General features: G+C 44.0%; 1 protein-coding gene across 3 annotated transcripts in view; it reads left to right on the top strand.

The window, feature by feature from the left end:
- The window catches only part of LOC137383425 (catenin delta-2-like), a 552588-nt gene that overhangs the window by 504288 nt on the left and 29560 nt on the right, over nucleotides 1-18740 (top strand). For all 3 annotated transcript variants that reach the window (XM_068056267.1, XM_068056277.1, XM_068056257.1), the window contains one exon: nucleotides 1275-1359. In XM_068056267.1, the coding sequence (XP_067912368.1) occupies nucleotides 1275-1359 (85 nt within the window). The remainder of the gene's footprint in view (nucleotides 1-1274; nucleotides 1360-18740) is intronic.

Genomic DNA, 18740 nt, shown 5'->3' with positions numbered 1-18740 from the left:
GTAAATGTCTCTGTATGACTCACATTTCATCTGAGAGACAAGTTTCTTTTTAATGAATTCAAATCAAGAGTGCCCCAGCTCGGCTTCCCTGTCATTGTAGCAAGAGTCTCCATTTCAGAATTATGTGACAAATTGACCTGTTCTATCATTGCACGTGCTGGGATGGGAGCTGCTGCTACTTTTGGACAGTTAGAGCCAGGGCAAGGGATAGGACCCTGCCTGGAACTCTGATGTTTACAACAATACCTTAATGGTGTAAGCCACAGAAGGAAATGGAAAGAAAGCAAGACTTGTATTTAGATAGCACCTTTCATGACCTCAGCCAATGAGATGCTATTGAAGTGTTGTCACTGCTGTAATGTGGGAAATGTGACAGTCTATCTGTGCACAGCAAGGAGATAATGACTGGAAACTCTGTTTTAGGAATGTTTGAGAGATAGATATTGGCCAGGACTCAATGAAGATTTCCCTGCTTTTCTTTGAAATAGTGCCATTGGATCTTTTACATCAACCTGACAGGACAGACAGAACCTTGGTTTAATGTTTTGTCTGAAGAACAGCATTTTCGACAGTGCAGCACTCCTTCAAGTCCTGCACTTTGGTGGCCACCTGGATTATGTGTTCAAGTCTCTGGAGTGGAACTTGAAGCCATGACCTCCTGACTCAGGTTATAGTGCTACCACTGACCCACAGGTGACACCTGGGAGCCAATTGACTTGTATTGTGTTAAAAACAACCAAACATTTAGTATCAGGTTTATGATGAGAAATGTACAACCCACGGTGGTCCAAAATGGAGGAGTGCTGCTCCCTCCCTTTGGCCATTGTACCCAATGACTGTGAATATCTAAAATTCTCACAACAGATCAGTCATTTCTACACTGGTACTCTTACCGATCAAATGCAGATTTATCCTGATCAATCTGATGCATGAAAAGAATGTAGCAGTTCAACATTTTGCTTCTTGTCACAAAGAGTAAATATGTAGATCTTTAATATCCAACTGCTGAGTAAAATCAATCATACACTACATTAACCTTTAAAAACCATTTGTTCAGACTTATTTATTTCAGCCTTAATTTGAAGCAAAAAGCTTGCTAGATAACAAATGTGAAGATGACAGATCCATACCAACTTGATTTGTCAGCTTCATCCTTTTTACTCTCTAAAGAAAACCATTCACAGTATTTTTTTCTCAACTTTTTCAGTCATGGCAGTCCTGCCAGCCAAAGGGTCACATGGTTTCTAACTTGCGCTATGGTGTTTTGCACACAGACATTCACCGAAAGTAGTGAAGGCAGCGTCTCAAGTCCTGAACAGTATGTGGCAATATCGAGATCTGAGGAGCCTCTACAAGAAGGTATGGCACTTTGCTCTTCTCCTTCCCATTCTCCACCTTTTCTCCTGTCATGTTGTGATCATTTTCAACATATATAAGGTATCTCAACTTGGGAATAGCAGGCACAAATTTGCAAGCACCACAAAACTAGATGGAGTGGTTGACATTGAAAGGATTCTCAGTGACTTAAGGAGGATGTAATGGGTTGCCCGAAATACTCAGCAGGTCAGGCAGAATCTGTGGAGAGAGAAACAGAGTTAACATTTCAGGTTGATGACTTCTCACCAGAACTGAAGCGTTAACTCTGCTTCTCTGTCCGCAAATGCTGCCTGACCCGCCTAGTATTTCCAGCATTTTCTGTTCTTATTTCAGATTTCCAGCAACTGCAGTATTTTCCTTTTGTAGATGGGTTGCAGAATGGACAGATAAATATTGGATGAAATTTAAAGAAAGTGCTTGCATTTATTTAGTGCCTTTCACAATCTTTAAAGCCAATGAAGTGCTATTTCCCCCATATTGGCCTGAATATTTATCTTGTTTTTCACCTCTCCCTGGAGATTACATGGCTCTGGGTGGGTGGGGAGTGTCTGTATCATGATGCACAAGACATCACAGTTGTATGGGACAGGCTGGCTAGACTAGTGGGTCTTTTCCTGTTCGTTGTTTCCATATAATTGTATGAAGTGTAGTCATTGATGTTATGTCGAATCAAGAAAAATGTGGGATATTAAATTTTGTGATGAAGAATAAGGAGACGAAATATACACTAAATGGAGAGGAGGAGCAGACAGACTTAGATATTCAAATCTTTAAAAGTTGAATCCATGCAGTGGCATAAGAACCAAAAGGCTGTTGGAATTAAAAAAGCATATGTGATCCTGGGTTTCATAAATAGGATTGTAGCATACAAATAAAACAAAGTAATACTAAGCCTACAAGAGTCAGTTCGAATGTTGTGTCCAGATGTGGGCACTTTCCTTTGGGAGGCAAGATCTCAAAGCCATGGAGAGAGTACAAAAGAGGATGACTACAGCAGAGAAGTGATGTTAAACAGATATTGAACCTTGGTTGGACCACACTAAGAGTATAATGCTGCCTTATGGGTCTCCATATTACAAAAGGAAAGGAAAACACTGGCCAAGGTGAAATGAAACGCCAGAACTGAGAAGTTATAACCATCAAGAAAAACTGAACAAGCTGGGGATCTTTTCTTTAGAAAAGAGAAGGCCAGAAAAGGTGGCCAGATAGGGGTCTTTAAAATTATAAAGGGGTTCAATAGGGTAAACTTTGAACATATGTTTGCACTTGTGAAGGAGTCCAAAACTAGGGGCTATAAATATATGATAGTCACTAATAAATCCAATAAGAAACTCAGGATATACTGTGGAACTTGCTGCCATATGGAGTGGTTGAGGTGAATAGCATAGATGCATTAAGGAGACGCTAGATAAATTCATGAAGGAGAAAGGAATAGAAGGATATGTTAATAGGGTGGGATGAAGTATGGTGGGGGCAGGCTTGAGTGCAGCATAAATAATTGCGTAGACGTATCGGGCCAAATGATCTGTGTCTGTGTTGAAAATGGTATGTAATACCAAGATGATACCAGGGATGAGAGGCTCAGTTGTGTGGAGAGATTAGAGAAATTGAATCTTCAATACAATAAACTTTAAAAAATAGATATGATAAAGCTGTTCAAATTTGTAAGAGGTTTTTGATAAATTAAATCAGGAAAAGCTATTTCCACAACAGTTTGTGTTTACATGGTGTCTTTAACATAGAAAAACATTCCATGGTGCTTCATAGGAATGCTATCAGACACAACTGGACATCTGGTTGGTGAGTCAGTAACTATAGAACGTAAATTTAAGATTGTCATTAAGAGAACAAAGGGAACGATTAGGAGACCTTTTTCTATACACGGAGGTTGTTAGGACATGAAATGGTGGTGGAAGCAGAATTCATCATAGCTCTTTAAAAGGGAAGTGGGGGATAAATGTTCATAAAAGAAAAGTGTAGGCGGGTATGAGTAACGGGAAGAAGAATGGGACAAAGTGGATAGTTCATTCAGACAGCTAGCACAGGTGTGATGGGCCTAATGCTGGAAAATTCTACAATTTTAATGTATCCCAGCACTGCTATAGTGTTTTGGTAAAAATTAAAGTTAAAGGAATAAGGGCAGGATTCAGGAAGGATCTAACATCCAATCCAACCACCCACAAGCACTTTTCCTTGTTCAGGATGCCTGCCTACTGCTGAAATTTGTAGGTCTGTCCATCGCCACTGAATTACTGACATGCCCAGAAAAGAGAGCTACAACGTCCTTATTGGTAATAGGAACAATTCATTTGTGCCTCAGGATAATGGATGCAAAACCACCAGCTTACCTGGGAACACCTTCAGTGGGAAAAGAAAGTTGATGAACACTGACTGATCTCAGCAATGCCACTTGCAAGCAAAAATAAAAATGTGTCTCTTTTGCAGTATTTGTCCTTCTTCCTGTTTCCCACTCTCTAATACTTGCCATCTACTATTCTCCACCGTTCTGTTCATCTTCTGCTCTTTCCCTCTTCAAGGCTTCCACCCACTTTCTCTCATTATTGTCATTGTATCTGTCGCTGATCACCCACTTTCTCTCTGCCTCTATCACTGATTATTTTTCTCCCTGTGTCTCTAAGCTCCTTCTCCCCTCTATCTTATCTCTCTGTTAAACCCTCTCTGTGCTGTGCATGTTCCTTTGCAGATTTATTCTCAGTGTACCTAGTATACCTTCAGTGTATGAGCTGTATACATTGTTACCTGTATACCCACCATGACCTGCAGTGTACCCTGTAGAGCTATGGTGCACCAGGCCAGTCATGTCAGTCTCTATTCTACAACTCATTAAAAACAGGTGACAGGGCCTCAGTTTAACACCCATCTGAAAGATAGCACCTCCAACAGTACGGCACTCCCTCAGTACTGTACTGGAGTGTCAGCCTAGATTATGAGCTTAAATCTGTGGAGTGGGGCTTGAATCCACAACTTCTAACTCAGAAGCAAGAGTGCTACCAGCGAACAGTGGCTAACTTACAAAGGATAGACGGGGAGAATAAATCAGTAGTGAAACAAAGTGATTGTACAATGCCTCTGGCTCCTATGGAACAAACCTCTACATTTGGTTTCCATTGCTCTTATTGTATCATGTGTATTGAATGGATTCCCTGAAGCATATTTGTATTCTATTTGAATGTGTTGTTGCCTCCCAACTCTGTTCCCATCTTTCCTGGCACTCCATTCTTTGAATCCCTCCAATCAGATTTCTGCCCCTGCCACAGTGCTGAAACTGCTCTTATCAAAGTCACAAATGATATTCTATGTGGCTATGACAAAGGTAAACTTTCCCTCCTCGTCCTTCACGACCTGTCTGCAGCCTTTGACGTGGTTGACTACACCATCCTTCACCTATGCCTCTACACTGTTGTCCAGCTGGGTGGGACTGCTTTCACCTGATTCCGGTCTGATCTATCTAATCGTATCCAGAGGATCACTTGCAATGGCTTCTCTTTATGCTCCCGCACCGTTATCTCTGGTGTCCCCCAAGGATATATCCTTGGCCCCCTCATATTTCTCATCTACATGCTGTACCTCAGTGACATCATCCAACTGCAAAAGTTAATTTTCACATGTACGCTGACGGCACCCAACTCTACCTCACCACCACCTCTCCTGACTCCTCCACTGTTCCTAAATTATCAGACTACTTGTCTGACATCCAGTACCAGATGAGTGGAAATTTCCTCCGGTTAAATATTGGGAAAACTGAAGCCATTGGGCTGGATTTTATGCTCTCCCTCGTGATGAGTTTGAAGGACTGCAGCAGTTCAAGAAGGCAGCTCATCACCACCTTCTCATGGGAAATTAGGGATAGGCAATAAATGCTGGCCTAGCCAGCAACACCCACATCCCACAAACGAATAGAAAAATAATTTACTACAATTTATGCCCAATTAAGGGCCTCATACTGCCACCGCCAGTTTTACCCAGTGGCTTGTAGCCACACATGGAGCACAACAAGCCCCCTGCGGAGGGGGTGGGGGTGGGGGGGCGTTGGTTCTGTCGTTCAAAGGCACTTAGTGCCTATTGGAGAGGGAAGCAGAGTTAACGTTATCAGTTCTGTGACCTATCATCAGAACTGGCAAAGTTTTAAAGCAAGTGATGGGTTTGGGGGAGGGTGGGTAGGGGTGGTGGCGTGGAAGAGAACCAAAGGGAAGGTGTGTGATAGGGCAGAGCGCAGGGGAGATTAAATAACAAATATGTCATGGGACAAAGGCAAAGGGAGTGTAATGGTTGTGGTGAAAGACAAAGCAATGGTCCAGAGAGAGTGTTAATGACAGAATAATGAACAGCTCTGTCCAGAAGCACAAACATTAAAAAACAAGTTTAAGGCAGGCACCTGGTTAAAAAATAAAATAAAGTAAAATAATGAAAAAAATAATTTAATAAAAGTCAGCCGTGCTCTGAAATTGTTGAACTCAATGTTGAGTCCCAAAAGCTGTAGAGTGACAAATCAAAAGATCAGGTGCTGTTCCTCAAGCTTGCATTGATGTTCACTGAAACACTGCAGCAGGCCAAGGACAGAAATGTGGGCATGAGAGCAGGGGGAAGTGTTGAAATGGCAAGCAACCGGAAGCTCGGGGTCATGCTTTCGGACTGAGCAGAGGTGTTCCGCAAAGCAGTCACCCAATCTGTGTTTGGTCTCCCCAGTGTAGAGACGACCACATGGTGAGCATTTCCTGCACTTTCTGTTTTTATTTCAGATTTCCAGCATCTACAGTATTTGGCTTTTATTTACTTAGTGCCTAGTGCCTGGTTGAGGGACCAGCATCGGGAAGGGAGGGGGGGGCCGCTGAGAGTCATACCCCTGTTCTTGCTGCTGACCCCCCCACCCTCCCCCATACCCCACCCCATACTCCACCCCCCGCGACTCCTACCTAGTGAAACCCCTCCCGTCTTCACTCACCTATGGCCTGGGTTCATCGACGATCCTGGGCCTTGGGTGGGTGCTTTACCAGCAGCAGCCACTGCCTTGACGGTGGTGCTACACAGTTAAAGAGCTGTCGTCCTCTGATTGGCTGGCAGCTCTCAGCAGACGGGACTTCCGTCCCCAGGGTCCTTAATCCCAGGGAAGGCCTGCAGCTGCCCAGTTAAGTGCCTAATTAGCACATGATGCAGTCGGCCTTCCCAAAAAGAGGCAACTCGGTGTTCTCGCCAGTGGGCGAGACCCCCATCACAGAATCACAGAATAATACAGTGCCGAAGAGGCCCTTCGGCCCATCAAGTCTGCACCAATGCATTAAAGACACCTGACCTGTCTACCTAATCCCATTTGCCAGCAGTTGGCCCATAGCCTTGACTGTTATGACGTGCCAAGTGCTCATCCAGGTACTTTTTAAAGGATGTGAGGCAACCCCGCCTCTACCACCCTCCCAGGCAGGGCATTCCAGACCATCACCACCTTCTGGGTAAAAAAGTTCTTCCTCAAATCCCCCTTAAACCTCCTGCCCCTCACCTTAAACTTGTGCCCCCTCGTAACTGACCCTTCAACTAAAGGGAACAGCTGCTCCCTATCCACCCTCTCCATGCCCCTCATAATCTTGTACACCTCGATCAGGTCACCCCTCAGTCTTCTCTGCTGCAGCGAAAATAACCCAAGCCTATCCAACCTCTCTTCATAGCTTAAATGTTCCATCCCAGGCATCATCCTGGTGAATCGCCTCTGCACCACATGCAATCACATCCTTCCTATAACGTGGCAACCAGAATTGCACACAGTACTCCAGATGTGGCCTTACCAAAGTTCTATACAACTCCAACATGACCTCCCTGCTTTTGTAATCTATGCCTCGACTGATAAAGGCAAGTGTCCCATATGCCTTTTTCACCACCCTATTAACCGGCCCTTCTGCCTTCAGAGATCTATGGACAAACACACCAAGGTCCCTTTGTTCCTCGGAACTTTCCAGTGTCAGGCCATTCATTGAATACTTTCGTGTCACATTACTCCTTCCGAAGTGTATCACCTCACATATTTCGGGGTTAAATTCCATGTGCCATTTTTCTGCCCATTTGACCATCCCGTCTATATCTTCCTGTAACCCAGGACACTCAACCTCACTGTTAACCACTCGGCCAATCTTTGTGTCATCCGCGAACTTACTGATCCTACCCCCCACATAGTCATCTATGTCGTTTATAAAAATAACAAACAATAGGGGACCCAGCACAGATCCCTCTGGTACGCCACTGGACACTGGCTTCCAGTCACTAAAACAACCATCTGTCATCACTCTCTGTCTCCTACAGCTAAGCCAATTTTGAATCCATCTTATCAAGTTACCCTGTATCCCATGTGCATTTGCTTTCTTAATAAGTCTCCCATGTGAGACCTTGTCAAAGGCTTTGCTGAAATCCATGTAAGCTACATTAACTGCACTACCCTCATCTGCACACCTGGTCACATGCTGAAAAAAGTCAATCAAATTTGTTAGGCATGACCTCCCTCTGACAAAGCCATGCTGACTATTCCTAATCAAATTTTGCCTCTCCAAGTGGAGATAGATTCTCTCCTTCAGAATTTTCTCCAATAGTTTCCCTACCACTGACCTGAGACTCACTGGTCTATAGTTTCCTGGCTTATTTCTACAACCCTTCTTAAATAGTGGGACCACATTAGCTGTTCTCCAGTCCTCTGGCACCTCCCCCATGGCTAGAGAGAAATTAAAAATTAGGGTCAGAGCCCCTGCAATCTCCACCCTCGCCTCCCACAGCATCCTGGGACACAAATCGTCCGGAGCTGGAGATTTGTCCACTTTTAAGCCTGCCAAAACCTCCAATACCTTGTCACTCCCTATGACAATTTGCTCAAGAACCTCACAGTCTCTCTCTCTCAGTTCCATATCTACATCCTCATTCTCTTGGGTGAAGACAGATGTGAAGTATTCAATCAACACCCTACCAATGTCCTCTGGCTCCACCCACAGATTTCCTCCTTGGTCCCCAATGGGTCCTACTCTTTCCCTGGTTATCCTCTTCCCATTGATATACTTACAGAATATCTTGGGATTTTCCCTACTTTTACCAGCCAGAGCTTTCTCATATCCCCTCTTTGCTCTCCTAATTGCTTTCTTAAGCTGCATCCTACACTTTCTGTACTCCACTAATACTTCCGTTGATTTGCTCTCCTTGTATTTGCTAAAAGCCTCTCTTTTCCTTCTCATCATACCCTGAATGTTTCTGGTCATCCATGGTTCTCTGGGCTTGTTGCTCCTACCTATTACCCTAGAGGGAACATGTTGGGCCTGTACCCTCCCCATTTCCTTTTTGAATGCCCCCCACTGCTCTTCTGTAGATTTCCCGACAAGTAACTCTTTCCAGTCTACCTTGGCCAGATCCTGCCTTATTTTACTAAAATTCACTCTCCCCCAATCCAAAACCCTTTTTTGCAACTTGTCCATTTCTTTCTCCATAACATGCTTAAATTGTACCATGTTGTGGTCGCTATCACCAAAATGCTCCCCCACCAACACATCAACCACCTGTCCAGCTTCATTCCCCAGAATTAGGTCCAGCACTGCACCCTCCCTTGTTGGATCCTCTACATATTGAGCTAAAAAGTTCTCCTGTATACATTTTAAGAACTCCACTCCATCTAAGCCCTTAACACGATGACTATCCCAATTAATGTTGGGAAAGTTGAAATCACCTAATATAATTGCCCTATTATTATTTTTACACACCTCTGCGAATTGCACACATATTTGCTCCTCAATCTCCCACTGACTATCTGGGGGTCTATAATAAACACCTAGCAATGTCGCTCTCCCTTTTTTATTCCTAAACTCTACCCATAAAGCTTCATTTGATGCCCCCTCCAAGATATCATCTCTCCTTACTGCAGTAACTGACTCCTTAACTAATATTGCAATGCCCCTTCCTCTTTTACCCCCTCTTCTGTCCCGCCTGAAGATTCTATATCCCGGGATATTGAGCTGCCAATCCTGCCCCTCCCTCAACCATGTCTCCGTGATGGCTACTATATCACAATTCCACGTGTCAATCCTTGCCCTTAACTCATCCATTTTACCTGTAATACTCCTGGCATTAAAGTAGAGGCCATCCATCCTGGTATTACTCCCTTAAAACTTACTTCCTTTGTACTCCCTCTGACTTACTCACCTCCATTAAATACCGCCCATTGTTTTCAGTCCTTGCTCCAAACTCTGTTCCCTAGCTACTAACTAGATCCCTCTCCTTGGCAACAGTCTGAGATTAAGCCAGTCTGTTTCAACCTTGGTGTCACATTTGACCCCAAGGTGAGCTTCTGACCTCATATTTGCGCCATCCCTAAGACCACCTATTTCCACCTCCATAACATTTCCTGACTTTTCCCTGTCTCAGGTCATCTGGTTCTGAAACTCTCATTTATGCCTTCATTACCTCCAGACGAATATTCCAACTGGCTGGTCTCCCATATTCTACCCTCCGTAAATTTAAGGTCATCCAAAACTCTGCAGACTGTGTCTTAACTCGCACCAAGTCCAGTTCACCCATCAGCCCCTTGCTTGCTGACTTACAATGCTCCTGGTCAAGCAATGCTTTGAGTATAAAATTCTCAGTCCTGTGTTCAAATCCCTCCATGGCCTCACCCCTCCCTATCTCTGTAACCTCCTCCAGCCCCACAACTTCCAAGATATCTGGGCTCCTCTAATTTTGGCCTCGTGAGCATCACCGATTTTAATCCCTCCACCACTGGTGGCCATGCCTTCAGTTGCCTGGAATACCCTCCCCAAACCTCTCCGCCTCTCTACCTCACTTTTCTCCTTTAAGACACTCCTTAAAACTTACTTCTTTGGCCAAGCTTTTGGTCATCTAACCTAATATTCCCTTATGTGGCTCAGTGTCATATCTTGTTTTATGATGCACCTGTGAAGTACCTTGTGATGTTACATTACGTTATAGGCACTGTATAAGTTGTTGTTGTTCAGTGCTGCAGAATCCCAATGGGAGTGACTATGACTCACAGCTTTGTGGAGATAAGTGACGGACAAAAAGATGCAAGGACTTCACTGAAACATGTATTGAATCTTAAAGTTTAAACAAAACTGATCGGTATAATTTATTTTGCGTAGTGAGCTTCATAACCAGTGTGTACCAGAAAAAGGGAGGTATGGAGGCAAGTTTCACTGATTGTCCTGGGTCCAGATTCATATCTGAAATGCTGTTTGTGCAGGTGTGGAGGGAAAGCCCAGAGATAATTCTGTTCAAAAAATAACTCACAATGAGAATAACAGTGCCCCCTCCCTATATAAAAGAAAGTCCCATATTGAGGTTAGGAACAGATGTTTGATTACTCTAGGTCAAGTCGGCATAAGGAGGGAGGAAGTGTTGGGTATTCTAAAGGGCATTAAGGTGGACAAGTCCCCAGGTCCGGATGGGATCTATCCCAGGTTACTGAGGGAAGCGAGAGAGGAAATAGCTGGGGCCTTAACAGATATCTTTGCAGCATCCTTAAACACGGGTGAGGTCCCGGAGGACTGGAGAATTGCTAATGTTGTCCCCTTGTTTAAGAAGGGTAGCAGGGATAATCCAGGTAATTATAGACCGGTGAGCCTGACGTCAGTGGTAGGGAAGCTGCTGGAGAAGATACTGAGGGATAGGATCTATTCCCATTTGGAAGAAAATGGGCTCATCAGTGATAGGCAACATGGTTTTGTGCAGGGAAGGTCATGTCTTACCAACTTAATAGAATTCTTTGAGGAAGTGACAAAGTTGATTGATGAGGGAAGGGCTGTCGATGTCATATACATGGACTTCAGTAAGGCGTTTGATAAGGTTCCCCATGGTAGGCTGATGGAGAAAGTGAAGGCGCTTGGGGTCCAAGGTGTACTAGCTAGATGGATAAAGAACTGGCTGGGCAACAGGAGACAGAGAGTAGCAGTGGAGGGGAGTTTCTCAAAATGGAGACGTGTGACCAGTGGTGTTCCACAGGGATCCGTGCTGGGACCACTGTTGTTTGTGATATACATAAATGATTTGGAGGAAAGTATAGGTGGTCTGATTAGCAAGTTTGCAGACGACACTAAGATTGGTGGAGTAGCAGATAGTGAAGGGGACTGTCAGAGAATACAGCAGAATATAGATAGATTAGAGAGTTGGGCAGAGAAATGGCAGATGGAGTTCAATCAGGGCAAATGCGAGGTGATGCATTTTGGAAGATCCAATTCAAGAGTGAACTATACAGTAAATGGAAAAGTCCTGGGGAAAATTGATGTCCAGAGAGATTTGGGTGTTCAGGTCCACTGTTCCCTGAAGGTGGCAACGCAGGTAAATAGAGTGGTCAAGAAGGCATACGGCATGCTTTCCTTCATCGGACGGGGCATTGAGTACAAGAGTTGGCAGGTCATGTTACAGTTGTATAGGACTTTGGTTCGGCCACATTTGGAATACTGCGTACAGTTCTGGTCGCCACATTATCAAAAGGATGTGGATGCTTTGGAGAGGGTGCAGAGGAGGTGCACCAGGATGTTGCCTGGTATGGAGGGCGCTAGCTATGAAGAGAGGTTGAGCAGATTAGGATTATTTTCATTTGAAAGACGGAGGTTGAGGGGGGACCTGATTGAGGTGTACAAAATCATGAGAGGTATAGACAGGGTGGACAGCAAGAGGCTTTTTCCCAGAGTGGGGGTTTCAATTACGAGAGGACACGAGTTCAAAGTGAAAGGGGAAATGTTTAGGGGGGATATGCGTGGAAAGTTCTTTACGCAGAGGGTGGTGGGCACCTGGAACGCGTTGCCAGCGGAGGTGGTAGACGCGGGCACGATGGAGTCTTTTAAGATGTATCTAGACAGATACATGAATGGGCAGGAAGAAAAGAGATACAGAACCTTAGAAAATAGGCGACATGTGTAGAGAGAGGATCTGGATCGGCGCAGGCTTGGAGGGCCGAAGGGCCTGTTCCTGTGCTGTAATTATCTTTGTTCTTTGTTCTTTGTTCTCTTTGTTCTTTGTTCCCTTGGGGATTGGAGAAGATGGAACTGTGGGAATTTTGGTAAAGGACAAGGCATAGCGCTCTGACCTCTTGAGCATCCCTGATTTTCACTGCTCCATTATTGAAATATTCCAGGTTTTCAAATATGTCCTGCACATACAACATCTTTTAGAGCTGCTCTGTAATTACTCAGCGATGTTACCCAAAATGCCACATGGGGAATGGCTTTGACTCCACTGCATTGCCCCACAATAATGTGGCTGAGATCAGAACACACACACACACAATGGGGAAAAGGGAGATCAGGAACATAGGCTCATGTCCTACCATGCTGTAAAACCGTGTACTGGAATTTCAATGCTAAACCTGAATTTTAAATCACTTCATCGTATCGGCAGAAATGCAAAGTGAATTAATGACGCATACAAGGAAAATCGGATCAAATGCAAAGTGAATTAATGACGCATACAAGGAAAATCGGATCATTCTCCAAACGGGCTTAATGTGCTACAAAACGGCTTCATCCATGCAACATCCTAACACAGGAAGCAAGAAACAAGCACAATGAATTGCAAACACATGGGATTCTGGACTACTGAATAGAATTTTTGAACACTATGCTCAAAGTTAAAGAGAAGGATCATTGGTGGCCAGGCCTTCAACTGCCTGGGCCCTAAGCTCTGGAATCCCCTCCCTAAACCTGTCCACCTCTCTCTCCTCCTTTAAACCTACCTCTTTGACCAAGCATTTTGGTCACCTGTCTGAACGTTTCCTCCTTTGGCTCGGTGCCAGTTTTTGTCGGATTATGCTCCTGTGATGTACCTTGGGACATTTTCCTATGGATGTAGATTCACTCAGGTAACCGGACAGCTGTCTGACTGGCACACCTTCTGACTGACAGACCCACTGACTTACACAGATATCAGCGACTTCCATTTGCTGTCACCCTAGGGTTACCAACTCGATTTGGATGTAAACCTGGTGATTTTATCACATGACCTCCCACCTCCAACCACCCCATCCAGTGAAACAATCATTTTTCCCATTTTCTATTTTTTTTATAACTAATAAATAAAAATGAAAACGACACTATTTTTTAAATTCCCTATGAGTTTTCCCCTGGGTTGCTCGCAGGATTCCTCAATTCCTAGAGACTCCAGGGTAATCGTAGAGGGTCAGCAATCCTTTATCAGGCAGAAAGAACCTTGCTGAGGATTCTCTGGCTTTGACTGTGGGCCAAGCGCCTCTTTTGGGCTTTTTGTCAATTCTGTGCTCTGAAGTCACCACCATTCTTGACTGGGTGTTTCACTGAGACAAGGGAAAGGGGTAAGGAAATGGGTCATGTGTACTTTCGCAAAAAACTTCCCAATTAATGTCCTAATAGTCATTTTGCTAGAATGTTTTTTAAATAGTTACAATATTCACTCCAATCTAGCATCTTAAATTGTTCAGCAAGGTATCCACTGTTCACAAGTTGAATGATGCTAAGTTACATGCAGTCCTCCAGTGCAGCATATACCAAACGTTGAGCTGCAAAGACCCTTTCTGCCACCTGGTGGTAAAGCCGAGTAATACAGGTTGTATCTGAATTACCAGGACAATGACAGTCATAGAGTTATACAGCACAGAAACAGGCCTTTCAGCCCATCGTGTCCACGCAGGCCATCAAGTACCTATCTATTCTAATCCCATTTTCCAGCACTTGGCCCATAGCCTTGTATGCTATGACATTTCAAGTGCTCATCTAAATACTTCTTAAATGGTGTGAGGGTTCAATTAAATTTTAACTTGCTAAATGGTCAGCTGGATTTGCAGAGCCAGTGCCTTGTCTATCTTAGTGTTTAATGTTAATGATTCCCTGTGAATTCCAGGTTTAATGTTATTGTCAGTGTCATCTTTTTTCAGCATTCTCTTAGAAATCTGTTGGGTTTGCTGGAGCCTCTTCTTGACAATGCATCGTAATTGAAATTGTGATATCTTTTAGACTCCATGAGTATTTCTGTCATGCTCAGTGCCAATGACAAGCCCCATAAGTGAGCATTCACTCCCTCCGAACAGGCGGATGACTTTACACATACAGTGGAGGTAATTGTGACTTTTCGTGATAGTGTAAAATAGGCAATATCAATTCAACCACTCATTGTACCTCTCGCCTGATTTTCATTCCCATTGAAGTTGACCACCTGAATCTATAATGCCTGTTTTACACTATCTCCCAGAGTCAAAATGACTTTTCCATGTGGCACTGTACAAAGGAAGAAAAGAAAGACTTGCATTTATATAGCATCTTACGCCACCTCAGAACATCTCAAAGCACCTTACAGTCGATGACCCACTTTTGAAGTGCAGTAATGTAAGAAATGTGACACCTAATTGTGCACAGCAAGGTGCCACAAACAGCATTGTGATCATTATCAGATAATCTGTTATAGTATTGTTGGTTGAGGGATAAATATTGGACAGACATTGGGGAGAACTCACCTGCTTTCCTTCAAAATAGTGTCATGGGATACTTTATGAGAGGGAAGATGAGACCTTGATTTAACGCCTCATACAAAAAATGGCATTACCACTCCCTCAGTACTGCACAGAAGTGTCGATCTAGGTTTTTTGCTCAAGTACATGGGGTGGGGCTTCAATCCATAACCTTCTGCCTCAGAGGCCAGAGTGCCACCATTGATTCATGGCTGATACTGGAGGCCAAATAGAAACCCTTTTAGTATAATCAATTTGCTGAATTGACAGGAGATCTCTCATGCTAAAACAAATGCAAAACTCTTCAAGTTTAATAAACATGTACCTACGTCTGTAACATAACTTACACCTGAGCTTTTGTCTACCAACATCAACCTCCATCTCAATGGGCTCAGAGGACTGACAAACCAGGAGAAGGTTCAGAAGGGGCACCTCCTGTCTGCATAGCTGTTTGTTCAGTAGACTTCAAAATGTCAGGGTCCTATCCCCGCAGATATCTGATTCAAGTCCTCAAACACCTTGTTTTAATCGTGTAAATCGGACTGGAGCAAAATCAATCAAGAAACTGTTCCATACAAACCAACAGAGCGATCACAGTATGTACAACATCAAGCAAGCTAACCTTCTGCCAGAATCAACAGACTTATATCTATTTAGATGGTTATTAGGAAGTTCTTGTTTCATTCATTCTCGGGATATGGGCATCCCTAGCATTTATTGTTCATCCATAATTGCCCTTGAGAAGGTGTTGTAGGCTACCTTCATGAAACGCTGCAGTCCGTGTGGTGAAGGTGCCCTTACAGTAAGGAGTCCCAGGATTCTAACCCAGTGACAATGAAGGAATGGTGATACATAACCAAGTCAGGACGATATGTGACTTGCTGTTGAACTTGGAGGTGATGGCATTCCCATGCACCTGGTGCCCTTGGTCTTCTAGGTAGTTGAGGTCAAGGGTTTGGGAGGTGCTGCTTCTTGTGAGAACAACACTACTGTTTTGTCAATTAAAAACTATATTGAGGCCTGCTCATCTGATTGCAGCAATCTATGGCAGCATCACCTATACAACTTGCTGTCCACACACTGCAGTTTCCAGCATAACACAGACACTTTGGCCTTGATTTTAAACCACCTTGAGAGGATTTGAAATATCAGGGTTGGGCAACCCGACCTCAACTTCATGTCCCTTTAAATATTAAAGTGCAGAATTCAGACCATGAACGAGCCTCCTGCAAAAGGTAGGTGGGGAGCTAATTAACATACCAATGTCGTAGCTTGTTGGCACTGTGACCTACATTTAACAGGAAGTGAGGGCAAGGCCCAAGCTGTGGCAATCCTGGCAACTGATCCGAGGCAGGAGCTGCCAGCTCCCCAAGCTAAGTGGCTCTTTGATACTCCTTGTGGGCCAGGAGGAGCAGATGACCAAGAAAGCCTTTGGCAACCCTCCCAGTCATAAACATCAGCAGCCTTCCTCCAGCTACAATCTCCAGCCCTCCAGATCCCAATAACAGGTCTCCTTCCACAACCCCCACCCCCACCTCTTCTGCCCACATATCAGGCTGCCCATTAGGCCTGTGGCTGGCCAGGGCTACCCCACAAAATGCAGATGAGGCCTTGCAGTTAAGATGGTTAGGGTCTCCAACATCCCCAACCTCAGCAGGTTCTTTGGAAGATTTCAGCCTCACCCGCACCCTCCCTGCTTCACCCATCAATATCAGGGCCAGTAAGCCTGCAGTAAAACAGATTAAAAGTGACATAGCCACATCTCATTATAATCATATTGTATAGATTATGAAAGTGGCTTTCTTATGTTTAGAAATGTGTTGGATTTCCCCATTCTGTTGCATTGAATACAAAAGCTAAAGACAGCAGGTGCTGGAAAACGGTGATTAAAAACCTAAAATGCTGGAAATACTCAGCAGATCAGGAAGCATCAATGGATGAGAAAGAGAGATAACAGGTCAGCTCGATGACCTTTCATCAGAATTCAACCTGAACTATTAACTCTGTTTCACTCTCCACAGATGCTATCTGACCTGCTCATCGTTTCTAGTATTTTATGGTTTCATTGGGATCGTATACAGTTATTTGAGACTTACTAAGAGAAACAAGCACGTTGTAGAGCCCGACGGGACCCGACGACATGTGTCGGGTTTGGGTTGGGTCGGACACACTCTATCACCACCTCCAGTACATGGCTCCAATGTTGATGTACTTTTTGGAATTGAGAGTTTGTTTAATTACAGTTTTTTTAAGCTTGTGCAGATAAGCAACAAAGTGGAAAACGGAAGCTAGGTTAACTGATGGTCAGGTCAGGTGTGGGAAAAAATGAAAGGACTCGGGCCGGGTCGGGCTCGGGTCAGATGTGGTTCTGTCTGGCTCGGGTCGGGTTTCATTTGCAGACCCGAGCCGCCCTTTAGGATGTTGCACCTTGCCACTTGCTCCTGTACCCAACCTGAGAAATCTCAAAGTAAGAAGGAAGAACTTGCATTTCTATAGTGCCTTTTACAGCCTCAGGATGTTCCAAAGTGCTTTACAGCCAATTAAATACTTCTAAAGTGTAGTCATTGTTGTAACGTAGGGAAATGCAGCAGCCAATTTGCACACAGCAAGATCCCACAAAAAGCAAAGAAAGAAATGACCAGATAATATCTTAACCAACTAAATGGGATTAATGTTGGCCAGACTACTGGGAGAGCTCGAATTGCTCTTCTTGGAATCATGCCATGGGATCTTTTACATCTATCTGCGAGAGTAGACGGGGCCTGGGATTAATGTCTCATCCAAAAGACTGCATCTCTGACAGCCCAGCACTCCCTCAGTACTGCAGTGGAGTGTCAGCATAGATTATCTTCCCAGGCCTCCGTTATGGGGCATGAACCATGTTTGGCAGGTGGATGACTCAAATGACAAGTAAAATCAAGAATGTAGGAAATAAATGGGAAAAATCCAAAATGGAAAATGAAAGCACTCAGCAGGTCAGTTGGCATTTGATAAGGAAGGGTTAACATTTCATCAGAACCAGTCTGCAGTAAAACATTAGCCTTTCCCCTTCAGGTACTAACTGGCCTGTCACATCCTTCCAATTTCACTGAAGTTGATGGTTGACCCTCTTTGCAAGACATGCATGGAGAAATAAAGAAACTCACTTTGAAACATGTTCAGCAAACACTGGCTATTAGGAAAGTTGTGTGGTTCTATTGTGATTGATAATGTTGAACATCGGATTGTGACAGGAAGCTTCAAATAATCAGAGAGAGAGAGATCGGAAGGATAGGAGATCTGGCCTTGCTGATCTTAATTTACATTTTAATTTAACTCGTAGACTGGAAAGGGGTTCCTCAGCTTTAAGCCAGGATCAACTGGATTTGATAAGATATTAGTGCTGATGTTAACAGCACCAGACTTGAGTTTGATTGATGCTGCTGTTTGTCCTGTACATTTTTAGGGTCTTTTTGAACCAGAACCATGTTAAGAACAATCCAGTGGTACTGAGCAGCAGTGCCAACAGGTCTGCTGTCACCCCAATCAGTAGGCCATGATGAGTTGATACCCGTAGTAGGGGCATGGGTGCCAACAGATCTCTGGCCCCTCCTCCCACCTCTTCTGATGATTGTGTATAAGCCAGAAAGCAGGTTGGACCTGAGAGGTCTTCTTAAAGAGGCTTGAAATCCCTCCGCAAAAAGCAGCTGTGGATGTGGAGGAAAATAACATTTCAAAGACCTTCAGTTCCATCCTAGTCCATTACCACTGACTTTGCAACAAGTTCTTCCGACCATGCTGATTTAAATTTAAATTTGTAAACTCTCGTCTTAAATGGCCTGCAATAAATGCATAAGTGACATGTCAATTTAGAGGTTGTGGTCGGTCCTGTAGAGATGGAATGGTGATATTACCAATA

This window comes from Heterodontus francisci, chromosome 2 (assembly GCF_036365525.1).
Source record: "Heterodontus francisci isolate sHetFra1 chromosome 2, sHetFra1.hap1, whole genome shotgun sequence".
Lineage (NCBI taxonomy): Eukaryota > Metazoa > Chordata > Chondrichthyes > Heterodontiformes > Heterodontidae > Heterodontus > Heterodontus francisci.
The sequence above is the reverse complement of the archived record's forward strand: the minus strand, read 5'-3'. Positions and strand labels throughout refer to the sequence as shown.